At 55.2% G+C, this 26,139-nt stretch overlaps 2 protein-coding genes across 9 annotated transcripts in view; one reads left to right on the top strand and one right to left on the bottom strand.

The window, feature by feature from the left end:
* The window catches only part of KDM4B (lysine demethylase 4B), a 131,065-nt gene that overhangs the window by 93,303 nt on the left and 11,623 nt on the right, over positions 1-26,139 (bottom strand). Inside the window, exon 2 of one of the 8 annotated variants that reach the window (XM_053897923.1) lies at positions 3,257-3,354. The exons of the other annotated variants lie outside the window; for them this stretch is intronic. The gene's annotated coding sequence lies outside the window, so the exon portion shown is untranslated. The remainder of the gene's footprint in view (positions 1-3,256; positions 3,355-26,139) is intronic. 8 annotated transcript variants of the gene reach the window in all.
* On the top strand, positions 79-4,017 carry LOC128775639 (uncharacterized). The gene is made up of 3 exons (XM_053897925.1): positions 79-498; positions 1,117-1,470; positions 2,873-4,017. Exons 2-3 carry the CDS (start codon positions 1,235-1,237, stop codon positions 3,381-3,383), a joined length of 747 nt encoding a protein of 248 aa, XP_053753900.1. The 5' UTR covers positions 79-498; positions 1,117-1,234; the 3' UTR covers positions 3,384-4,017.

Raw genomic sequence — 26,139 nt, 5'->3', positions numbered from 1 at the left:
ACAGCCAGCGGCGGGGCCGTGCAGGCGACCCCCGCCGACAACCTCGGCCTGCAAGTTCACGGTGGCGCTAGCGGGCCCGGGTACGGCGGCGGCTGTCCCGAGAGGAGCTCTCGCGCACGGCTGGGGGGGGGGGGGGATGGGAAGTGGCACGGCCACTGTGGAACGCAGCGTGGCAGTAACTGAAAAGGTGACGCAAGGGCTGGGACCACAGTGACCCAGCAACCCCACGGCCGGTGTCCACCCAAGAAGAACAAAACACACGTCGGCACAGAATCCTGTAGTGAACGTTCATAGCAGCATCGTTCGTCACACCCCAAAGGGGAAAGAACCAAAATACCCATCGACTGATGAACAGCTACACACGGTGTGTCCCCCACGCGTGGGGACGCGATCAGCCAGGAGCCGGAGCGAGGCGCCACCCCCGCTGCCCCAAGGACGGACCCCGAACACACGAGCGACGCTCAGGGAGGGAACCAGACACGAGAGGCCACGCGGGGTGTGAGTCCGCGTGGGTGAGACGTCCAGAACGGGCCCATCCGGGGACAGGAAGGGGGCTCGTGGGGCCGGGGGAGGGGGAGGGACAGTGACTGCTTCACGCACGGGTTTACGTTATAGGAGGGTTTCTTTCTGGGGGATAAAACGCCCTAGAATCAGATGGTTGCATAGCTCTGCATACGTACTAAAAAATCACTGTACTGGGGCGCCTGGGTGGCTCAGGCGGTTAAGTGTCTGACTTCTGCTCAGGTCACGATCTCAGGCCTCATGGGTTCTAGCCCCGCGTCAGGCTCTGTGCTGACGGCTCGGAGCCTGGAGCCTGCTTCGGACTCTGAGTCGCCCCTTCTCTCAGCCACTCCCCCACTTGTGCTCTCTCTCAAAAGTAAGTAACATTTAAAAATATATACTAAAATTTAAAAATTTAAATAAAAATCACCGTATCGTACACTTTAAAGGGTGACTGTTACGGTATGCGAATTCCGTCTCCCTAGGGACGAATGGACCTGCCAGACCACAGGGAACCCAGTCTGCTTTCTCTCAAGGATTCTAATCTCCCTGAACGCCCCAGCCTTTTGGAAGAAGGAACCAGGAGTCTAAGTTCATGTCCTCCCCCTCCGCCAGAGGCCCTTTTCAGTCGTGGCGCTCAGTTTCTTCAGCTACAAAATGGGCTGATCAAGGGAGAGGGCAGGTCAGGACGACCGCAGCGAGGGACCACTGAAGGTTAATCTAACTGCACGGAATGAGGTACGCACACAGAACATGCCACACTGAGCTGGGTACAAAGAGATGGCCACGTTTTGGAGATCTGGCCGTCTTCCGACAAAGCACAAGCTTTAAGGGTAAAAGCAACGCCTTCGGAGACACAGAGCAGATCGTTTCCGAACCCGTCCACGAAGGCCTGGCCCATCGGGCCCCGGCAAGCGACAAACTAACCCAGACCAAGGCCGACACACCTTTTCTGTACAGGATCACACGGTAAATATTCCCACCTACATTCTCGAGCTCGACTCTCTATTCTCGGGCTCGAGCCGACAGAGGCGATCTGTCCAGGCACGCCGCACTCTGTGTGCCGATAAAACTTTACTTGCAAAAACAGGCAGAGGGGCCAGATCGTTCCACCGACCAGTTAGCTGACCCCCACCCCGCCAGATGGCTCAAGCCTACCCCTTAAGCAACAAAACCTTTTCTTCACCTCTCCTACGGGGGACCTGAGTTCCACTGCCCACCTCCCTGATTTCCCAAATCACGACAGAGCAGAAAAAGCCACACTCCGGCCCACGCTTGGCCCAATTAGCTACACGGCCTTGGAGCCCAACACCGAACACGAGGTAGCCATTCTCGGGGCACCAGGGAAAGCCACCGTGGGATGGCCAGGAGCACACAGGACTGTTCGCCCCACACTGGCCAACCCCCTGCCGCCGGTCACCCCTCACAGGCCACACCCGCTCTGTAGATGTGAGCAGGAGGTGATGAGGTTGTTCGATCTCTTACGAGCCCACCATTGGCCCGCCATCTGAGGCCACCTCTTTAAAACCCCTCTGTCCCGGGTTTATTAGGAAAGTACAGGAGGAGGCAGAATGCCCAGAGTGAACCCCCGCAGCAGCTGGGCAAAGCGATTCTTTTCAAGGTATTTTTATCGTATTGTATTCGTAATTTTTTAATGTTTATGTGTTTTTTGAGGGAGGGGGAGGAGAGAGACAGACAGACCGAGAGTGTGAGTGGGGGAGGGGCAGAGAGAGAGGGAGACACAGAATCGGAAGCAGGCTCCAGGCTCCGGGCTGTCGGCACAGAGCCCGAGGTGGGGCTCGAACCCACAAACGGAGAGATCGTGACCTGTGTCGATATTGGACAGGTAACCGACGGAGCCACCTAGGTATAAAAGAGCCCAAAAGTATTTTAAAGGGGCACCTGGGTAGCTCCGTCGTTAGGCATCTGACCGTTGATGTCGGTTCAGCTCACGAGCTCACGGTTTGTGGGATCGAGCCCCATGTCAGGCTCTGTGCTGACAGTGAGGAGCCCGCTTGGGATTCTCTCCCTCCCTCTGTCTCTCGCACATGTAGGTATGTGCACACTCTCTCTCAAAATAAATAAAGAAACAGTTTTTTCTAAAAACGGCATTTTAAGGGGCACCCGGGTGGCTCGGTCAGTTAGGCGCCCGACTCTCGATTCCAGCTCAGGGCGTGATCTCGCGGTTGGGGAGTTTGAGCCCCACGTCGGGCTCTGCACGGACAGCACAGATTCTCTCTCTCCTTTTCTCTCTGTCCTTCCCCCCCGCCAAAAAAAATAAACATTAAAAAAAGGTATTTTAAAGTAATTCTCCATTTTTAGAGCCCCCCCCCCCCACTTCTCCACTGTGACTGGTCACCATTTCCTGCAGGGCGTGCTTTCGGGTGAACGTGCCCCTGGATGAGCCAGGTCCTGATCCACACGACGCAGATGGGGCAGCTCAAGCGGGGCGATGCCCGCGTCCCCCGAAATGCGCCATGGCGAGGCGCAGCATTGTCACTCCGACGCCGAAGGACGGGAGCGCGAACGGGAGCGCCGCACTAGAGGAGGAGCGGCCACCAGAGCCACCCCGAGGGTTCTGGGCTCCTCTGTGCAAAGGCTCCCGGGCCCCGGACACCCCTGAACTCAGGGCCCAACAGCAGCCGCCTTCTCCCAGCAGCGTGCGTGCGGGCCTGACGGGCTGCCCCGGGGGGAGCCGCGGCCTTCAGTGCCTCGCTCTCCTGTGGCCACCCGGGCCTGGGGCCCGAGCACTTACTTCAGAGTCCCGGTCGTACTGGAGAGCCAAGGCCGCGGAGGACAGGCGCCCCGTAGCTGGCAGGGGTTTCTATCAGGTCCCGGCAAGGGTGATGGTTCCTACGGTGCACAAAATAAAAGCACGATGAGCTAAACGGATTGCGTGCCTAAATCTCAATTCCAGACTCTACTCCTAACAGCTGCGTGTAGCCCAAGGATACTGCCTTTACCCGGACATTTCCAAATCCTTGCCAATTTGCAAGAACAGTAAAATCATAGCTATAAGCACTTTCCCCATTGAAGTCCTGCAACAACTGCCCGTTTTAGGCTCAGCCCCTAAAAATCAGTAGCTGAGGAAGCGAGGGCTCCATGAGACAATCAAATCAAACCAAAGGAGCTTCTGGAAACCTTAAGGTTCCGGCAGCTCCTCAGAGGTTTGTAAGAAGTTCTGCCTCCTCCAAAGCCCCCCAGTCAGAAAGGCACCCCTCCAAGGAGGAGAGGCACAGGGACAACACGTATGTCTGGCGACCCCCGATGACACCCCCGGCAGGCGGAGAGCACAGGCAGAGGACAGGGCAGGGGCTGTACAGGGCCAAGATCCCACGGAGGGCAGGGTCCGAGCCAGTGAATGCACCGCTGGGCACAGAGACACCCCAACACCATGGAGTGGACACAGGACAAGACTCCCAACCTTCGGTGTAGCCCCGGCACCTTGGACAACCCGGGCTATCAGCTCTCCCGGATGCTCCCACGTTTTCTCTTATTTTTGTTGGGTTTTTTAAATTCCTGAGCACGACCCCATTAAACAGATCACAGGGTCTCTTCCCAGGTCAGACCCCCGGGTTGAAAGCGTCAAGCTGTGGGACTGCCCGACCTCGGGCTGCGCCCCTCTTCTGGGCAAGGTAAATAAACTCCCGAGGCCTCCCCGGCCGGCGCCTGCGCCCCCCGCGCAGCTGCCTCCCCCTCCACAGCCCCGCTAGCACCTGCCGGAGGCAAGGCTCAAGTCTGAGGACCCCTCCCTGGAGGTGTGGCTGGCAGAGCGCAGCCCCCGGGATGTCCACGCCCTCAAGCCCTCATCCCTGCAACCTGAGGCCGCACTCCCTTCCGCAGCAGAGGGGACTCTGCAGGTTAAGGACCTTCAGGCGGGAAGATGACCCTGGGTCACGGGCGGAGCAGGAGGGTCAGAGAAGGCGACGAGACAAGAGAAGCAGAGGCCGCACCGTCACACTGGGAAGGAGGAAGGTGGTGCCCCTCGAAGCCGCACAGGCAAAGAACGGACTCCCGCCGGAGCCACCGGACGGAGCCGGCCCTGCCCACGCCTCGGCGGCAGCCCCGTGAGACCCGTGCCGGCGTCCTGGCCTCCCGATCGGGGGCATCGGTGTGCGCGGCTTTCAGTCACTAAGCATGGTTCCCCGTTACAGCGGCACAGGGACACCCACACGGTGGCTTCTGTGTGCATTTCACGCATTTCAGGGGCGTGGAGAGATCTCTTCACTTCCACTGACCGAGCGGACTCTAGGCCGCGAGCTGCTGGCCTCGGGCTTTTTTGCTCCTGTGTCGAGGGGATCACGTGTCTCCCTCCTCGCTCGTGACGGTCTCTGCACGGGCTGTTCCCACGCTGGGCATGGGCGACACCCACCAGCACGTGGTCTGAAAGGCAGAGACCACCAGGGCCCGTGGTTCTCAGCTGGACAGAACCAGCGCTGCCGGGCCACCAAGACCATGGGTCCCACTACCCTCCTGCTCCGGGGGACAACGGCACTGACCCCCGAGCTGGGAGGCCGGGGTCAGGCCCCAGTTCTGTGGCCACAGCCCAAAGACAGCCTCTGCCCACCCTGACCCATGTCCACAGTGACCAAGGGGCCAGGCCCACCCGCCTCCACTGCTCCTTCGGGGGCCGCGTCCCCTCCCCCCTCCCCCCCCCCACCCCCCCCCCCCCCCGCACGGCTGGCCAGCAGCCACCCTGGAGGTGCTGGGATGCCAGAGCCTGGCCTCAGGGCCCTGAAGCGTGGGCTGGGCACAGTGACAGCCTCCCAAACAGGACAGCATGGGAACAGGGAACAGAGTGAGCTTACAGTGGAGACACCGGACGGCCCACCTCAGCCGGGGGACCAAGGCCAACACCGCGGTGACAGCACGCACCCCCGGGCTGGTGTCAGGGGGAGGGCGCTTCACTCGGGGGGTCCTCCTCCCTAAACCCATCGCCCCAGTCTCACCATGAGAAAAGCCGCAGACGCACCCAAGGAAGGGCCTTCTAGAAAACCCCTGCCCGGGCCTCTCGAAACCGTCACGGAGCATGGAGCTGAACAGAGTGCGGCCTTGACTTACTAAGAATGTATCAACATTGGTTCATTAACTGCAACAAATGCTCCAGCCTGAGAGGAGGTCCCAGTGGGGAGACCGTGTGGGGTGCAGGGAGCACTCTCAATTTCTCTGTCCCAGCAAGATGCTTTAAAAAAATAAAGTCTAAGTAACGTTTTTAAAGAAAAACAAAACAGAAAGGCCCGGGGAAGGCAGGCTGGGTTTGATGCTTCCTGTGGCCCAGGCTGGCCCGGCCCAGCCGCTGACCTCACTGTGGGCCCCGGGAAATCTGGGGCGCTAAGAATAGAACCCGGGAGGGGAGTCCGGTTGCAACAAGGTAAGAGCCCGCAGTGGCGACCTGAGACATCAGACATCGATGTCCGTAAAAGGCACCGTCTGACCATCCCTCCTTTAAAAAGGCACAATCTGACCACTGGAAGAGGTCGTTACTCTGACCGCGGGCACGCAGAGGTTGAAGCAGCAGGCTGGGTGGTGTTCGCTTCACCCCCCCCCCCCCCCCCCCCCCCCGCAAAGGGCAGGCAGGCGGGGCCAGGAAGCAGCAGGAAACAGGGAAAGAGCCAGCTGCACCTCAAGGCTGAGGCATTAGGGACTGCCACCACCTGGTGGCCTCTCTGGGGAACCCCCTCCTTGGCTGGGTAAGGAACCCCTGAGTCCCCTGGTCCTACCAGCTCTCAGCTGTCCAGGGCTGACCCTCAGGGTAGGTCTGGAGGGCTGGCCCACACCAGACCACACTGCCCATTCGTGCCCTGGAGCTGGGCCCGGGTTTTGAGAGGCAGAGCGCTGACTGGGCAGCCTCCGGGCCAGATGGGAAGGGAGCCCTCACCTACTCATTCAGCTACCTGACCAGGAGGACCGGACGCCCAACTCTGCCGGCTCGTCCACGGCCACAAGCCCCAGGTGGCCCTCAAGAGGGGCTGGCATCCCCTGCTCTCCACCCAAGCCTACAGGGGCTATTCGTGCCCCTCACAAGGCAGGGAGACCCCCAAAGCCTCAGAAGGTCCACCAGCCTGAACACACTATCGTCAGATCAGTATGAACTCCGGCCTTCTGAACAACGTACATACACAAACAGATGGACACAGAAATAAACACAGGCGCGCACGGAGGCACGCGTGGGTTCGGATTCCCATATCCGAGCTCTCGACTGACAGGAGAGGCCCCGACACCCCCCGACACCCAGCTCACCGTTCTCAAATACCCTTCTCCAACGTGGAGAGGTGTCCTATTCCGGGGCGGAGGCAGGAAATATACAAGGTGAGCCGAGAGAGCATCTCGAGCATCTCGAGCACCTCGAAGGAGCAGGAAGGAAGGCAACCCTCCCTAGAGGGTGTGGTCACGAACGAAGGACACAGGACCCCAGTCGAGGAGCGCCCGATGGCCAAAGCCAAGGGCAACTGAGGCGACAAAATGGTGACGGTGCCGGACTTACAACGCGCAGGACAGAATAAATGCTCCTAAATCTTCACTGGCGCAAAATTCAAAACATACCATAAATGAGGCGGAAGCGGCCGCCCTCTTCCACCAAAGAATTCCAATTCACAGATGGAGAAGCAGCCAGAGTAATACGAAGTCACAGGAAAAACCAGCGCAGGGAGATGCCCAGCAGGTGCTGCGACGGACGGGCACAGGTGTGAGAGGAAAGAAGGCATCTGCACAGTCTCCAAGTCCCGAAGGGAAAAGCGGCACCTTTCCCTGCAGACTCCCCGGCGGCGGCACCACCGTAACCGCGGGATGGGGGGCTGACGTCACCCACCGGCAAAGAGACACAGCGGCTGGCGGCAGAGAGAGCTCAGCCTGTCCCACGCCGCATGACCTGCATCCGAACCCCAGAGAACACCGGGCACGAGGCAAGTTGAGGGACGTCCCGCAGGATCCCCGACCAGCGTTCTCCAAAAGCATCGAGGTCACAGGAGATCAGCAAAGACGGAAACGGTCCCGGCCCCGGAGAGCCGGAGGTGTGATGGCTAAACGCAACACAGGGTCCCGGGTGGGGCTCTGGGGCAGAACGGGGACACGCGTGTGACAGCTGGCGGAATCCAAATAAAGGCTGTGGTTTGGTAAATACTCTTGCTCTGCGCTGCCTGCGTCGTTTGGGTTCTTCTGCACTTATGTTCCATGCTAGCTGCGGGGAGGTGGCTGAAAAGTACCCGAGAACTCTCAGAGGCTGTCTTTGTAACATTTCAATCCATCTAAAATTGTTTCCAAATAAGAACTCAAAAAAAAAAAAAAAAAGCCAACCTTTACCTCTGTCCTCTGAAGCTCGCTGCACAGCAGGTTTTAGCTGGAAGAAGAGAGCGGCTGTAAAAAGATCCAGACCGATAAGCGAAGAAAAGCAAGCTGACGCCACACTGCAATCTAATTTCAGGACCCACGGAAGACCCAGCCTGCCGAACCCAAGTTTCAGAACCTTCCTGTCTGCAAGAGGCCAGGAAGCGACACGTCTCATCGATCTTCCCATACTGGCCAAAGACCCTCTTACTCACGGCCTCGCGCCAAACCCTCCATATCCTGAGGGACACTGAAACCCAACTGTGGAACGTCGTGAGGGCTCAGTCAGGGACGCGGCGGGCGCCCCAGGCTGTGTGGATCCCGACGAAGAAGGGTCTGGTCTCGTTACGTGGAGACGTAAGAACCACATTACCTTCCTTAATGCCCACCCCCAACAGCAGACACGACTCAGGATGACAAAACTTACAGTAAACTAGACAGTGTGGCACCAGCACGAGGACGGACACAGAAATCGACACAAGAGATCGACAGTCCAGAAATAAATCCACACTTGTGTCTTAATTGTTTATTTTGTGAAAGAGAGAGAGTGCTTGAGCATGAGCAGGGGAGGGGCAGAGAGAGAGGGGGACAGAGGATCCAAAGCAGGCTCCAGGCGGTCAGCCCAGAGCCCGATGGGGGCCTGATCGCATAAACCGCGAGATCGTGACCTGAGCCGTCGGGAGTCGGACACTCAACCGACTGAGCCACCCAGCCGCCCCCGGAAATAAATCTGCACTTGTAAAGCCAGCTGATTTTCCAGGAGCTGCAAGACCATTCGAAGGGGAAAGAACAGTCTTTTCAACAACTGGACACCCGTGCGAGAAAGAATGAAGGTGAACCCCTACCTCACACCACATGCAAAACTCACCTCAAAATGGATCCTAGATCTAAACGCAAGAGCTCAATCTATAAAACGCTTAGAAGACAACACATGAATTAATCTTTGTGACCACGGATTAGGCAATGGTTTCTAGATGCGACACCAACACCACAGCCACAGAGCAAGGGAGGAAAAAGGAGGCCAAAACCCCAGAGAAAGTGATAACAGGGCAGTCGGGGCCTGTTCCTGAAATGATGACACTTTTCACACTATGTCCTCTGTTTTCACGAACTTTCTCCCTGGAGAGCATGGTGGTGTCGTGGGGACAACCACAGGCTCCAGAGGCCTGGGTCAAGCTCCAGTCATGTGAGCTGGGGCAAGTTCCTACTAACTGGGCCTCAGTTTCCTCATCTGTAAAGTGGGGTCACCATGTTAATGCCCTACTCGTGCAGTTGTGGGGGCTTAAATAAGGCAACCGACATAAGCACTTAAAGGAATCCCTGGCACACTGTAAGCCCTCTACAAATGGCACTTGTTACGGGCTCACTCAGCCTGGGGCACCTGGGTGGCTCAGTCGTTTTTAAGCGTCAACTTCAGCTCAGGTCATAATCTCATGATTTGTGGGTTCGAGCTCCACACTGGGCTTTCTGCTGTCAGTGCTGGATCTCTGCCCCCACTTCCCTCTGCCCCTTCCCTGCTTGTGCTCTCTCTCTCAAAAATAAACATTTTTACAAAATAGTATTTATTACCAAAAAAAAAAAAAAAAAAAAAGCATCCAACTCTTGATTTCGGCTCAGGTCATGATCTCACTGTCTGGGGTTCGAGCCCCGAGTCAGGCTCTGTGCTGACAATCAGGCTCGAGCCTGCTTGGGACTCTCTCTCTCTCCCTCTCTCTCTGCCCCTCTCCCATGCGCTCTCACTCTCTCTCAAAATAAACTTTAAAAAAAGGAAAACAGAGGCTCCCTCGGGGAAAGCGGGCAGATCTGGTGACACGTGGGGTGGCAAGACACCCTCACCGACCTGTGCTCCCCGTGGCCGCGCAGGGTGTCTCTGAAGGGGAACCTGGCCACACCTCTTTTTTAGAAAACGCCCACCTCCTACCAGCCAGCTGCCTTTACGTTCAGGACACACGGCCTCCCCGTCCGCCCAGACGCCTCTACAGGACCCTCCTCTGCAGGGTCTGGAGCATGAAAGGTGGCCAACACCTTGGCACCTGGGGGGGGGGGGGGTTGCTAAATACAGACTTCTGAGGGAGCGCCAGGGCCTGGGAAGTTTCTGGCCTGGTGTCCCGCGCTGTGAGATGCCTGGAGGTGATCGGCCCTGTTCTGCGGGACCCACGGCACGCACTTCACATGTTGGAAAGGAGCGAGCGTGCTCGTACGTGTCTTTCTCAACGGTGACCTCCTCCGGGCGGCTAGGGGCCACAGATCAGGGAGGGAGACAAGAGTAACATCTCGAAGCACTGGGTAACGATGGACTTTCAATCAACGGTGCTGGGTCAACTGGGCAGCCCTTTCGGAAAAGGCAGTCAGACCGTACATCCCAATGGATGAGGGGTCTGCACGAAAAGCAGGTGACCACACGAGCGCTGGAAAAAAACACGCTGAGTCCCCCTCCAACTCAGCACCGAAAAGGCTTTCCAATTAGGACTCCAAATCCAGACACGATAGAAAAAGAAAGACCCATAAACTCTACTACATCAAAAATTATTTCAAAACACACATACTGCTTCAGGGCAAATAAACAAAAACAAAAAACCCCCCATTAAAAAGTCAAAACGCATGCTCTCTCTGTGCCCCTAACCCACTCACATTTCATCTCTGTCTCTCTCAAAAATAAACAAACATTAAAAAAAATTTTTTTTTTAATTAAAAAGGGGCACCTGAGGGACTCAGTCAGTTAAGCGTCCAACTTTGGCTCAGGTCATGATCTCATGGTTTGTGAGTTCGAGCCCCGTGTCAGGCTCTGTGCTGACAGCTGGGAGCCTGGAGCCTGCTTCCGATTCTGTGTCTCCCGCTCTCTCTGCCCCTCCCCCATTCATGCTCAGTCTCCCTCTGTCTCAGAAATAAACAAACATTAAAAATAAATAAATAAAAATTTAAAACATTTTAAAAAGGGGTTAAAAGTATGAACAGGCAGTTCACGGAAAAGATGTAAAAATGGTCTCTGACATACTAAATACTGTTCAGCCTCCCTCATCATTCCCGAAATGCTAATTAAAACCACACAGCACATCCTGCTGGTAAGGCTGGGGGGACCAGACCTGTCATCCCACAGGGCCGATGGGAGTAAACCCACACCACCCGCTGGAAGCGAACTGGGCAGAAGCTGACGAAACGCATCTACGCTTCACTTCTGGCCCCGCGATCTCGCTGCTAGAAATTCACCCCGAAGATGCTCTCCCGCGAATACAAAAGTACCTATACGCCAGGGCTTTCGCTGCAGCGCCGTTTACAACTGTAAGACACTGGAAACAACCTAAACGCCCAGACACAGGGGAGGCTGATGCGCAGAAGAGGACGTCGCCATGGCCAGGTGAAGAGGCTTCCAGGATACGCCCTTCGGTGAAAAGCGCGGAGTTCAAGTTTCCTATGCCACACTTAACGTGAAAAAGGTGGGGATAGGAGACGACACACACGTCTGCTCTTTTGAGGGGCAGTGAAAGGATAAGCCGGAGACTGAGATCATTCCCTGCAAGGAGGGGTGACATCTGTCTCCAGACGTCTTTCTGCACAGTCCTGCTAATGTCCCGCCTCCTGGATGAATGAATGAGTGAATGAATGAATGAAATCAACAAGAGTTGGGGAGGGGGAGGAATTCTCTACAAATACACACAGAAACAAATAAAACAAGCCAGATTTCAGGTAAATAAGATAACCACAGTAAAGAAAAAAGGAAGAACTAACCCAGGCCACTTTTAAACACAATTTTGGGGGCACCTGGATGGTTCAGTCAGTTAAACGTCCAACTATTGGTTTCGGCTCAGGTCACGATCTCGCGGTCCGTGGGTTTGAGCCCCACGTCTGGCTCTGTGCTGACAGCTCGGAGCCTGGAGCCTGCTTCTGATTCTGTGTCTCCCTCTCTCTCTGTCCCTCCCTCGCTTGCACTATGTCTGTCTGTCTGTCTCTCTCTTTCTCAAAAATAAACAAACATTAAAAAAAAAATTTAAGGGGCGCCTGGGTGGCTTAGTGGGTTAAGTGTCCGACTTCAGCTCAGGTCATAATCTCGCGGTTCGTGGGTTCGTGCCCCGCGTCAGGCTCTGTGCTGACGGTGAAGAGCCTGCTTGGGATTTTCTCTCTCTCCCTCTCTCTCTCTGACCCTCCCCACTCGTGCTCTCTCTCTCCCTCTCAAAATAAACAAATAAACATTTTTCAAAAAACCACAATTTTGCAACCATACGCCTTGGAAATAAAAGATCCAACAAATTATTAACTTCTACTCCACAGGCTTCTTTTACAGCTGGTGATGAGGCCGAGTTCTTGCTGACAGAGAGGGGGTTATAACATAGGAACGCAGAAGACAGCAAGGAGCCTGTGGGTGGGCACTGGGCCTGGAAATCTCAACGTGAACCCCCGGGCACCGGCGTGGATATGTGCGTATGCCAGAAGCAGAAAGGTCCGTGTGTGTGATACACACGTACATATCATAGGAATGCCAATACACGCACACGCGTAATTATTCCCAGCTCTGGCCAACGAGAGGGCCTAGAAGCACAGACACCCCATTGACAATGAGCACAGTAAACACCCAGGTCTTGGTTTCTAAACGGCACTGTCCACAAGAAGAACAAGGCTCCCTGGAGAAGTGGTCGACCCCAGAGGAGGGGCAGGGAGAGCACAGGACGGGCCTGGGACACCCACCGTGTCCCAAAGTTAGGAAGCACGCACGGAACGGTGAGGACATCCCAGAGGACACAACGAGCCGCCTCGAGGGGCTCTTCCCCTGCATAAATTTGGGACCGCTGGGGCAACCAGAAACATAACGACGGCACCGGATCGTAACCTACTGATTCAGGTAAGAATCCGTGAGTCCACACGGATATAAACAAACACACGGGGAAGAGGAGACAGCTTGTCCTCACGGCGGAAAACCAATCAACGAATGCAAAGGGAATGATGGAATCGATCCTCCTTTGGCCAGAGTCAACGAGGGCCGCTGAGACCGACAGCGGACGCCGAGGAGAGGCGTCCACATGGTCTCAGACGATCTCCGCGCAAGAAACTTACTAAGTGCGAACTGGAAGAGTGGTGACTTTAGGACAGAGATCCCTCCTCACCCCAGAGATGGAGGCGAGTATCACCAGGCATGGAACAAACTGACCCCAGGGGCCTCCGGATACAACGTACGGCGAAGGACAGAAGGCCACTTCTGGGATGTTCCTGCCCAAAGTACGTAACGGGGAGGAGGCGTCAGACAAACCCACATGGAGGGACATCCCACGGGATAACCAGCCTGTCTTCTCCCAAAGGTCAAAGTCATGAACTCCAAACACACTCAGGAACGGTTCCAGGTTAAAGGAAACAAAACCGGTCTGACAACTGAACACGGTGTGGGATCCCAGACTCTCTCTTGAGAATTTCGAGAATTAACTTCCTGATTTTGACAAGTTGTCGGGAAGACAGATTGTCTTGTCTGGAAGAACTGAACACGGAAGCATTTCGAGGCAAAGGGGCATCTCTCTGAAACAGCTCAGGGAAAGTGCAGAGAGAGAGGGAGAGAGAGAGGGAGGGAGGGAGAGGGGGAGAGGGGGAGAGGGGGGGAGAGAGAGAGAGAGAGAGAGAGAGAGAGAGAGAGAGAGAGAGAGAGAGAGGAGGAACAGAGCAGACGAGTGAAACGTTCACACTCGGGGAACAGGGAGAAACGCATCCCGGAATTCTTTGTGTTATTCTCGCAACTTTTCCGTCAATCTGAAAATCTGCCTCTAAAAGCGTTCACTGCAAAAATTAAAGAGGAAGCCTCGGGTTGGAAAAGTAACCACAGGCGGCAGTGCTTGGGCAGGAGGCCTGGAGCTGGGAGAGCCAGGGACTCGGCTGCACCTGCCTGGCGCGTCAGGAGCAAACACGGGGTCTGCCAGCCCACCCTACATCTCCACTCGGCTCCACGGGGTCCGGGAAGCAGCGCGGGCCAAGGCCACCTGTCCCCCTGGCCCACGGCCACGGGCAAGGGGCCGGAGCCACGCAGAGAGAGGGCCAGATGCCAGCTTCCTCGGGGACCCCCGAGCGAGCTCCCTGCACAGCCAGACAGGCCTCGCAGAGGCTCAGAACACCAGCCCTTTCTTTGTTCGCACGCAGAGGTCTCGGGTGTTCGGTAAGTCACCACTTAAAACCATAATCATTAACCAAACAGTCTTCCTAGGTCTCCACAAACGTGCCCTGTGACTGTGCGTGGGCAGCAGGCGGGGCCGGGGCTGGGCCACGCGCAGGTACACGAGTTACGTGCCCAGAGAGGCCCTGCTCCTCCCTTCCGGCCCCGGTGAGTCTGGACAGGTTCGCCGGCCTCCCCGAGCCCCACCCTCCTTCTGGAGTCTGCTCTGGGCCGTCCCTCGGAGCCCACGGTGGGGTGAGATGACAGCAGGGGGGAAGGGCCGACACAGAGGGCACAGTTAACCCCGGTGCCGGCACGGCTCTAAACGCCTGGCACGTCTGACCGGCCCCGACCCCGGGAAGCGGGCACTGAGACCGCAGCCCATTTCACGGAGGAGGAAACTGAGGCACGGGGCGGCGGAGTGACTCGTCTGAGGCCACGCCGCAAGCACAAGGGGGGCCGAGCCCACCAGCAGGGAGACGTGGCGTGAAAGCCCCAGCGCTCCCCTGCCCCGTAGCCTCCAGACTGCGGGCCTTCGTGAACGTCCCAAGAGTCCAAGGAGGGAGACGCTGGCCAACGTTTTTATGATCTTAGTGAGGGGCGGGGGGAGGGGGAGACCTCTCCAAGCAGGTCACAAGACCAGGAACTTTAGAGGAAAAGACAAATCTGGCAATAAACTTGCAAAGATTCTATGTACCAACACATCAAAAATAAAGCTGAAAGATAAATGGGAAACTGAGAAAAAAAACAAAAAAAAAATGTGTGACACAAAAGGGTGCTAACAGCCCTAATGCACGGAAGGTTATTATAAGACGCTTTTCTCAACCGGAGGCGATCCTGCCCCCAGACGGCATCTGGGGACATCTGCGGCTGCCACACTGGGGGGCTCCTGGCATCCAGCGGGTGGGGCCAGGAACGCTGCTCAGACCCCACGGTGCCCGGGACACCCCCTCCCCACCCCACCCGAGAATGGCCCGGTTCAAAGATACCAAACGGTTTGAGAACTCCCGTTGTGAGTCGAGAAAAAACACAAGCGTGCCGGTTTAACAGGTAGGCAGCGGCTATGAACCGGCAATTCAAAAAAGAGGCGACTGGGAGGTGACAGATGACAAGGACAGACGGAAGCTGGGGCTGCGCCGTCCGTATGACGAGAACCTCCAGCCGCCGTGGGAGCACCAACCCAGACCGCCTCCCTGGGGACAAACGAGCAACCCACCTCCAGATATAAAAGGCGTCCGCACTCACAAGCCCGCCTCAAAGAACCAGCAGCCAGGACGTTCACTGCAGTGATGCTTAAAGAGAAGAGAATCCAGGGAATCCAAGGAGAAAAGCACACACGCCCCAACGAAAACGAAGGCACATGCGGTCAGGGAAACGGAAAGACACGGTCCACCGGACACGGCAATGACCCGGAGACGCGGGGCCAAGATCCAGGCTGGTAGGATCCGGGGGAACTCGTACTCCACCCAGACTTGTGCCTCCAGTGGGAATACTTTCGCTGACCCTTAGAAGACCGAAGCGTACCTGGCGCCCACGTGAGAGCTGTGCCGGGGACCCAGAGGACCCCGCCCGCCAGCAGCTCAACCGGCTGGTCCATCCAGGGAGACAAGAACCAGCGTCCTGGGAGCAAGCCTTCAGCAAAACCACGAGAGTGCCCGCTCTACCTAATTCCCATTTAAAGTACCGCGAGCCTGGGGCGCCGGGGTGGCTCGGTCAGGGAAGTGTCCCGCTTCGGCTCAGGTCATGATCTCGCGGTTTGTGAGTTCGAGCCCCGCGCCGGGCTCTCTGCTGCCAGCACAGAGCCTGCGTCGGCCTCTCCGTCCCCTCTCTCTCTGCGCCTCCCCTGCTCGCGCACGCTCACTCTCTCTCCCAAAAATACACATTCTGTCGATTTACTTTTTGTGTAAGTTTCTTTCTTTCGAGAGAGGCAGAGAGAGAGAGCAGGGGACGAGCCTTGAGAAGGGGGAGAGACAGCATCCCAGGCAGGCTCCGCAGCGGCAGCGCAGAGCCTGATACGGGGCTCGAACCCGCAAACCGTAAGACCGTGTTCTGAGGCCACACCAAGAGCCGGAGGCCTAACCGACTGAGCCCCCCAGGCGCCTCGGAATTACGCGCTTTCAAAGGGTGAGCGGACGGCCCGGGAATTCTACCTCATAAAGGTGCCGTTTAAAAAACCCAGCACCCTGGAAAATGAACACATCGGAGCTCGCCCACCACTTCGGAGCCTCGCCCGAATGTATCCAGAACGCTGGGACCGCCCGCGTCGCCTGCCGCAGACCGGTCTCCGGGTTCACCGCCGGGCCTGCCTTACACCCAAGACCTGCCTGCCTGCCTGCCTGCGAGTGGGAGTGACTCGTGACCCAGATCTGGAACCCTGGGACAGCATCAGAGCCACAAACCAGTCAGCTTGGACGGGGCAACGGAGAAGAGGCCAAAACCACAGAGAGGGTGATGACGCAGCGTCGGGGCCTCCCAAGCCCGGGCCGGAGGGGGCAGGACCTCGCGGACACTTTCCCGTGCGACGGTCCCGCGAGGGCTCTGTCACACTCGTCTCACCGAGGGCGAGGAGGAACGGACGAACGACGGACACCACGCAGGCAGACGGACGGGCACAGGAGCACCCCTGAGCCCCCCGGGCTCTTTCACTGACCGAGTGAGCTTAATCCTAAGGAAGCTCAGTGCGAAAGAAATCAGCATCGATTTGCTTCAAATCCTACCGGGAATTCTGATAAGACGTATCTGAGAAGAGTGACAGCCAACAGTGGAACATACTTCAAAACATAAAGTGAGAAAAACCGTTCTGGGCATTAAAACATCACACTGGAAAACATTCACTTCACGCCAAAGAAGGCAGTAAAGGAGAGGAACCAAAGACGAGACAGAAAACAAAAGGAAAGTAACAGACGGAACTCCAACCAGATCGATAATGACATTAAACGTGGATGGACTAGGGGCGCCCGGCGGGCTCAGTCAGGAGGGCGTGTGGCTCTTAATCTCGGGGTTGTGAACTCAAGCCCCACGTTGGGCGGGGAGCCTACTTTAAAAACAGATAGATAGGGGCGCTTGGGTGGCTCAGTCGGTTAAGCGGCCGACTTCGGCTCAGGTCATGATCTCACGGTCCGCAAGTTCGAGCCCCGCGTCGGGCTCTGTGCTGACAGCTCAGAGCCTGGAGCCCGTTTCAGATTCTGTGTCTCCCTCTCTCTCTGCCCCTCCCCTGTTCATGCTCTGTCTCTCTCGGTCTCAAAAATAAATAAATATAAAAAAAATTAAAAAAATTAAAAATAAAAAAATAAAAAAATAAAAAAAAAAACAGATAGAGGGGACGCCTGGGTGGCTCAGCCAGTCAAACGTCTGACAAGGTAGGCTCAGGTCATGTCACGGTTCGGGAGATCGAGCCCCGCATCAGGCTCTGTGCTGAGAACAAGAAGCCTGCTTGGGATTCCCTCTCTCCCTCTCTCTCTGCCCCTCCCTGCTCATGCTTTCTCTCTCTCTCTCTCTCAAAATAAATAAACTTAAAAAAAAAGATAGTTTTAAAAAAAGACGACAGAGAGATGAATGAACGAACGAATGTGGACGGATTAAACGGTTCCAATGAACAGACACCGTCCTACGGTCAGGAACGAGACAGGGATGTCCACTCTCATCGCTGTGATTCAACGCAGCTCTAGAGGCCCGAGCCTCAGCAATCAGACAACAAAAAGAGAGAAGACACATCCAAATCCGCAAGGAAGAAGTCAAACTCACACTAGCAGCAGACGACACGACGCTCTACAGAAAACCTGAAAGGCTCCACCAAAAAGCTGCCAGAACTGACACATGAGTTCAGCAAGGTCACAGGAGGCAAAATCAACGTACAGAAATCTGTTGCATTTCTATACACCAATGATGAAGCCGCAGGAAGAGGAATTAAGCAGTAAATCCCATTTACGATTGTGCCAAAAACCGTAAGATACGTAGGAGGAAACCCAACCAACCAACCAACCGACAGGTAAAAGACCCGTACTCTGAAAACTATAAAACGCTGAGGAAAGAAACTGAAGACGACGCAACAGAAATGGAAAGACATCCCACGCTCATGGGTTGGAAGAATAAATGTTGTTAAAATGTCGATACTACCCAAAGCCATCTACGCATTCACTGCAAGCCCTATCAAAACACCACCGGCGTTCTTCACAGAGCTAGAATAAACAACCCTAGAATTTATACGGGACCACAAAAGACCCCGAATAGCCAAAGCAACCCTGACAAAGCAAAGCTAAGCTGGAGGCATCACCTTTCTGGACTTCAAATAAGAGTACAAAGCTGTAGTGATCAAAACAGTATGGTCCTGGCACGAAACAATGGAGCAGCGGAACAGAACAGAGAACCCAGAAACAGACCCGCAAACACATGGCCGACCAATCTTCGACAAGGCAGAAAAGAACAGCCAATGGAAAAAAGACAGTCTCTTCAACAAATGGTGTGGGGAAAACTGGACAGCAACACGCAGAAGAATGAACCTGGACCACTTTCTTACAGCACACACAAAAATAAATTCAAAATGGGTAAAAGACCTAAGTGTGAGGCGGGAAACCATCAAAATCCTAGAGGAGAAAACAGGCAAAAATCTCTTTGACTTTGGCCGCAGCAACTTCTTACTCAACACGTCTCCAGAGGCAAGGGAAACAAAAGCAAAAATGAACTATTTGGGGCCTCATCGAGATAAAAGGGCGTCTTCACAGCAAAGGAAACAATCAGCAAAACTAAAAGGCAACCGACAGAATGGGAAAAGGTATTTGCAAATGACATATCGGATAAAGGGTTAGTATCCGAAATCTATAACGAATTTATTAAACTCAACACCCAAACAATGAAACCAAACTAAAAAATGGGCGGAAGGCATGAACAGACACTTCTCCAAAGAAAGACATCCAGATGGCGAACAGACACCTTAAAAAAGTGCTCAACGTCACTCATCATCAGGGAAATACCAATCAAAACCACAATGAGATACCACCTCACGCCTGTCAGAATGGCTAAAATCAAAAACACAAGAGGGACGCCTGGGTGGCTCAGTTGGTTAAGCGTCCGACTTCGGCTCAGGTCACGATCTCACGGTCCGTGAGTTCGAGCCCCGCGTCGGGCTCTGTGCTGACAGCTCAGAGCCTGGACCCTGCTTCAGATTCTGTGTCTCAAGAAAACAAAAATGCTAATTCAAAGGGGCACGTGCACCCCGATGTTTATCGCAGCATTAGCTACGACAACCAAACTACGGAAACAGCCCAAGCATCTGTCAACTGATGAACGGGCAAACATGTGGGACAGGCACGCAATGGAATAGTACTCGGTCATAAAACATAATAAAATCTGGCAACAACATTGGAGCTAGAGTGGATTATGCTAAGGGAGATAGGTCAGTCAGAGAAAGACAAATACCCTATGATCTCACCCATATGTGGAACTTAAGAAACAAAACAAATGAGCAAAGGGGGCAAAAAAAAAAAAAAAAAAAAGAGAGAGCGGCAAACCAACACAGACTCTTAACTGCAGAGGACGAGCTGCCGGTCACCAGAGGGGGGGAGGGGGATGGGTTCCCAGATTATGGGGATTAAGGGGCGCATCTGTTGTGATGAACCCCAGGTGGTGGTTGGCGTACAGAAGGGTCGAATCACTAAATTCTGAGCCTAAAACCAATATTACACTGGATGCTAACTAACTGGGATTTAGATTAAAACTTAAAAAAAAAAAAAAAAAAAGACCCAACTAGATGCCGTCTATAGAAGACGCTCTTTAGATGCGAAGATACTAGTAGGTTGCACGTAAAAGGACGGAAAATAAAATAACAACTATAAGGAAACCGGAGTGGCTGCACTAATATCCCCCAAAACAGGCTTTAAAACAAAAATGTTAGAGATGAGCATTTTATAACAATATAACAATTACAAACTTACACGCATCTACTAATAAGACCCAAAATACACGAAGCGAAAACTGATGGAAAAAAAGGGAGAAACAGAAAATTCAATTAACAGTAGCTGGAGACAGCAATACCCCGCTATCAACGATGGATACAACAACCAGGCAGAAACAACAAAGAAAGAAAACCCTTGAGCAACACTCCAAACCAACAGACGTGTGGAGAGAACCCCACCTAAGAGCAGTAAAACAGACCTTCTTCTCAGTACATGGGAATCATCCTCCAGGACAGACCATATGTTAGGCTATAAAACAAGCCTCATTAAATTAACAGGAATTTCAAATCATACAAAGTAGGTTCTCTGACCACAAGAAAAATTAGAAATCAGTAACGGAAGGAAATTTGGGGATTTACAAATATGTGGAAACTTAAAAGCATGCTTTTTTTTAAGCCTGTTTATTTATTTATTTATTTTTTTTTTTTAATTTTTTTTAACATTTATTTATTTTTGAGACAGAGAGACAGAGCATGAACGGGGGAGGGGCAGAGAGAGAGGGAGACACAGAATCGGAAGCAGGCTCCAGGCTCTGAGCCATCAGCCCAGAGAGCCCAACGCGGGGCTCGAACTCACGGACCGCGAGATCATGACCTGAGCTGAAGTCGGACGCTCAACCGACTGAGCCACCCAGGCGCCCCTAAGCCTGTTTATTTAAAAAAAATTTTTTTAACGTTTGAGAGAAAGAGACACAGATCATGAGCAGAGGAGAGGCAGAGAGGGGGAGAAGACACAGAATCAAAAGCAGGCTCCAGGCTCTGAGCTGTCAGCACAGAGCCTGGCGTGGGACTCGAACCCATGAACCGTGAGATCATGACCTGACCCGAAGTCGGATGCTTAACTGACTGAGCCACCCAGGTGCCCCAAGTTTATTTAAGAGAGACAAGAGAGAGCATGAATGGGGGGGGAGGGTGAGGGGGGGGGCAGAGCAGGAGACAGAATCTTAAGCAGGCTCTGAGCTGTCAGCACAGATCCCGACATGGGGCTTGAACTCCCAGACTGAGAGATCATGACCTGATCCAAAGTCAGATGCTTAACCGACTGAGCCACCCAGGCCCCCCCTAAAAATCATACTGTGAAATAACCATCGGTAAGAGAAGAAATCACAAACAAAACTAGAAAACACTTTGAGGTTAGAAAACACTTTGAGGTTAATGAAAATTAAGTCACGATAAACCAAAACTTACGGGATGCGGCGAAGCAACACTTAGAGGGACTTCACAGCTGCTTATGTTGAAAGAAGACAGCTCGCAAATCAATAATCTAAACTTCTACCCGAAGGCACTGAAGAGAGAGCAAACTAAATCCAAGGCAATCAATAAGAGGGAAATAATAAAGACCAGAGCAGACATTAACAGAATAAAAGAAAACCAACCGAAGCAAGAGTCGTTTCCATGAAAAGATCAACAAAACTAATAAGTCCCTAGGTAGACCGATCAAAGAAAAAAAGGGAGGAAAGATTCAGACTGCTAAAGTCAGGAATGCAAGAGACACTACCACTATGCACCTTATAGAAGTACAGAGGATTATAAAATGACGTAAGGATACCGAGCAATAAAAAGCCAAGAGCGACTGATACGGGCGACAAACTAGATGGAGGGACTACAAGTGAACGAAGCCAATCCCCGAAGGCTACGCGTGGTGTCTGATTCCGTAACATCCTCAAAATGACTAGATTATAGAGAACGGACTGGTTGAGGGGACCTGGGGGCGGGAGCGGCCGGTCACCCTGAGGGGGAAGCACAAGGAAACTCGCCCGTGTTGACGGGACAGCTGCGCATCTCGAGTGCGAGGGGGGGGTGACGCAAACCCACACGGGCGACGTCATAAAGACACACCAGCAGGTGAGCGCAAGGATTCCCGGGAAGGCCGGCGATGCTCTGTGCCAATGTCAATCTCCCAGCCTCGATGGCGGACTGCGGTTACGTAAGACGTCACCACTGGGGGAAGACGGGTGAGGAGCACACGGGACCTCTTTGTACTATTTCTGCAACTTCTCAGGAGTCTGCAATTCTCGGACAACACAGAGTTTAAAAAGGTAACGTGGGGGGTATTTCACCGCGGATGTGAGGAAGGGTAGACCGTTATGCGGACTGAGGCTTTGGGGGCTGGGTGATGGGTACACGCAGGTTCTTCACCCTATCCTGTCTCCCTCTGCGTGTGCTCCAACTCTCCATAATAAAAAGCTTACAAAAAACGAATAAGTGGAACCATCCAGACTCACAAGCCCCCTTCAAACGTTCCCATCAAGACCGCAGGCCCTCTGGTCTCCTACGCAGCCCGCGACAACGGCCAGAGAGGCGACCAGGGCTGCCCCGGTGTCTTCCCATCACAGACCCTAACGAGACAGGGGGCGGTGTGAGTGCCACCTGGAATGATGACAGCATTCCAGACAGCATCTCAGATTTGCCTAAAAGCACAGTCTCTAAAACTGAGCCCTGCCCGGCGCCAGGAGCTTGCTTCCCATACGGAATTTCTCCTTCAGCTGCCGCGAAGTCCCGCGGGGACCGACCCACCCCAAGGCCTCATTCCAGAGCGGAAAGCTGAACGGCTGAGATCAGGGATTCCGGCAGATCCTCAGGAGACCAGATTTCGAAGTCCTCGCTTCCCGGTGAAAACGATCGGCTCCGACACCAAGGTCCCGACTCTTAAACAAGAACGTTTAAAAGGGAGAACAACTGGGGCGCCTGGGTGGCTCGGCGGGTTAAGCGACGGTGTGGGCTCAGGTCAGGACCTCACGGTTTGTGAGCCCGAGCCCCGTGCTGGGCTCTGCACAGACAGCACGGAGCCTGCTTGGGATTCTCTCTCCCTGTCTCTCTGCCCGTCCCCCCCCCCCCGCCCCCCAAATAAATACACAAACAAACAAACAAACAAAAACAAGGAGAAGAGTAAACGAAAGGAAGACTGGCTGACACAACCAACAGGGTGAGTTCACATGGCCCCACCTTGCCCGGCCGTCCTGGGAGAAGCAAGAACGAGCATCCCCCGGTACCTTCCACACTGGGCCCAGCATCCAGAGACAGGCCCCCTCGCGGAGAACCGTGCCAGTCGCCCACGTTCCAACTTCTCCCATCACGACAACGCTCTCCGGTTGTCGACCTAGCATCGTCCATCGCCAGTAAGGAAGAGGGGGCTCAGAGAGGTTGAGCAACTTGCCCCAGGTCACAGAGCTGGGAGGAGTGGTGGGGCCCGGGTTTGAAACCAGCCATTCCAACCTGGGAGTCAGCGCTGGCTCGTCCTTCCCACACATACAATCCCCCAAGTCCAGTCCTGCTGGCCCCCAGCCCAGACCACCTTCTTCTGAGCCGCCGTCATGACCGGCCTGGATGACAGCCGAAGACAGCCCCCAGTTTGTACTCCCACCACCAAAGGGGTCTCTGCAAGCACATAAATCTCTTATTTCATCATCACCTCCCCAGGCTTCTCCCTGCCTGGAACGGGGTCCGGCTCACCGCAGCCTAAGCGACAGAGCCACTCGCTCTGGCCTCTGCGAACCCCAGCCTTACTGGTCTCCCGCCAGCTCATCACGTTCCGGCTACACGGGATGCCTCCCGAGCCTCAAACGTGCCAAGCTCATCTCCGCCTCAGGGCCTTTGCACGTACTATTTGTTCTTCCGCTTGGAACTTCCTGTTCCAGGTGTCCTCGTGGTTGGTGCCTCCTCGTCATTCAGATCTCTGCCCAAGTGTCATCTCCTGGGAGAGGATTCCTGTCCACCCCTTGTTTTCCCGGTCACAGGGCTCCCTCACTTCAGCACCCAGGGGCTCCTTAGCACCTCGCCTGGCACCTTAAGCTTGGAGATGTCTAATGATAGGCTCCCAGGCCAGCAGGGCTGCGGTGAGACTGTTTTCTTCCACAAAGTGGGGGCTGGTCGAGTCTGCCGGTCGTAAACCCCGAAGTTCCCACTTGGCGGCCAGGGATAAGAGGCCCTGTGCCAAGCATTTTTTTTTTTTTTTTTGAATGATTATTTTTGAGAGAGAGAACACTAGCTGGGGGGAGAGACAGAGAGGGCAGAGAGAGAATCCCAAGCAGGCCCTGTGCCATCAGCGCAGAGCCCGATGTGGGATTCAAACCCACGACTGCGAGATCATGCCCTGAGCCGAAACCAAGAGCTGGACGCTTAACCCACTGAGCCCCCCAGGCGCCCCCAAGCGCTTATTAACGGACATCGCCCCGTTTGCGGCTTGCCGTCCCCTCGTGAGGGGAGCCTGCGAGGCTGCCGAGGCCCAGAGAGGCCGTGCTGTTCGCCCCAGGTCAGTGGCAGAGCAGATTTGGGAGCTGGGGTCCACACTCAAACCAAGTCGTGAGGACGAGCTGCTGATCCCCCCAAAAATCCCCCAGAGAGGTCTTCCCGAGCCCCTGTACGTGGAGGCAGCTCCGGGAGCCCTGCCCGGCCCCCCACCCCCACCCCTGTCCAGGCCAGCAAGGCCCTCACCGGAGGGCCAAGCAACGGAGTGTGTGCACCTCAGGGCGCAAGGCCAGCATTTAAGGCACCAGTCAGAGCCGGGGAGCCTTTGATGTCTCGGGGCTGTTCCGCATCCGGGGTGGAAATCCCAAACGCAGACACACGGAGGCAAAGAGCGGAGGGTTCTGGCAGTTTCCAGAGAACCCCCGGCAGGCCCCACTGGCGCTCTCGCCGGCGAGGGGGAGCGCGGGGCTCTATCAGGCCCGGTTCACCCGAGCAGCCCAGGGGCCTGGGGCAGCCCCGTCCTCTGGAGCGCCCACTCCGACCTCCCGTCTCCCCGGCGCCGGGGAGCCAGGCCCTCGCCCCATCCCGACCACGCTGAGCTCCAGGCCTCCCGGGCAATCAGGCTGTGTGACAGGACCCCGGCCTGCCGGTCACAGGGCCACGTGGCCAGTCCCCAGCCAGGGATCCTTGCCTCCCCAGCTACCGCATCGGCCCTCAGGGCAAGGAGCACGTCCCATCGCCCCCAAACCGACCGCTGGACCCCAGGAGCACACAGACGGACCCTCGCCAAGTCCACACTGACCGAACACACGTGAGATGCTCACAGGAACGCAGAAGGCCTTTCCTGGTTTGGTTTCGTCTCATCGGCACTGCCGATTTTTACATCGTGAGGGTAAGTTACGCTGGTGACGGAGACCCGTCCAGGAGGCTCGTGAGGGAAGCAGCCATCGTGACTTGGCTGACCCCAAAGTCTCCAGACCTCCTTCTGGCTGAAGGCCAAGTTAATTAACACGCAGAGAGCTGGGACCTCAAGGAGCAGGTGCTGGAACCCCGAGGCGGCAGCTCCCGGAAGCGGGTGTCACAGTGGCCGCACCAAGGACGCCTGAGCCAGGGCGGCCGAGGGGCACAATACCTCACGCAGGGCTTTTCACGCTCAGAGCTGGTCTGCAAAAGCCACAGGCTCACCCCGAACCCGCCCGCAGGCCCGAGCGGCACCAGCCGGCCCAGGACACCGGTTCTCCAGGCGGCAAGTTCACAAAACCCCAGGTTCACCAGAGGAGAAAACCCAATGAGGCATGTGGAACAGGCCACGGGACTGCGAGTTCTGGCCTGGCTGACTCGGGTCCAGCCTCCCCGGGGAACAGCGCCCATGCTTCCTGGTCCGTAAAGCCCTGGCCAAACCCTCCCACCTGCCCCATTCAAATAAAGAAGCTCCAGAGGGAGGAAAAGCAAACCGGTTTTCAAGGTGCCTTCGAATAACCTCGATTGTTTCTTAACTTCTTTCCCAGCACAAATACAGAACAGAGGTGTAAAAACCACGGGCTATTCTGCAATGGAAAGTGGCTTTAGAAACCCCTGTAACAGGGGCGTCTGGGGGACTCAGTCGGTTAAGCGTCCGACTTCGGCTCAGGTCACGATCTCGCGATTCACGAGTTCGAGCCCCGCGTCGGGCTCTGTGCTGACAGCTCGGAGCCGGGAGCCCGCTTCCGATTCTGTGTCTCCCTGTCTCTCTGGCCCTCCCCACTCCTGCTCCCACTCTGTCTCTGTCTCAAAAATAAACACACTTTTAAAAAAAGAAACTTCTGTTCCAACACCTTGATTCACGGCAAGGAAAGACAGCAGCAGAAGCCCAGACAAAAACTGTCACTGTGATCCGCTGAATTCTCACCCTGGACCAGGTGTGCCTGAAATCGGGACGTTTGGGGCCGTCCTCGGCACTGTGGGACACTGAGCAGCATCCCGGATGTCAAGAGCACCCCCACTCACGATGACCACGGAAGTCACCAGGTGCCACCCAGCATCCCCTGGGAGCACAGCGGCCCCTGGGGTGGGA

The sequence above is a fragment of the Panthera pardus genome, unplaced genomic scaffold (genome assembly GCF_024362965.1).
Source record: "Panthera pardus isolate Hobbes unplaced genomic scaffold, ASM2436296v1 HiC_scaffold_8, whole genome shotgun sequence".
Taxonomy (NCBI): domain Eukaryota; kingdom Metazoa; phylum Chordata; class Mammalia; order Carnivora; family Felidae; genus Panthera; species Panthera pardus.
The sequence above is the reverse complement of the archived record's forward strand: the minus strand, read 5'-3'. Positions and strand labels throughout refer to the sequence as shown.

Coding starts and splice junctions, on each gene's coding strand:
- LOC128775639 (XM_053897925.1), top strand. CDS start 1,235: ATGAGGTACGCACACAGAACATGCCACACTGAGCTGGGTACAAAGAGA. Junction 1,471..2,872: donor TTTCTGTACAGGATCACACG/GTAAATATTCCC, acceptor CATTTCCTGCAG/GGCGTGCTTTCGGGTGAACG.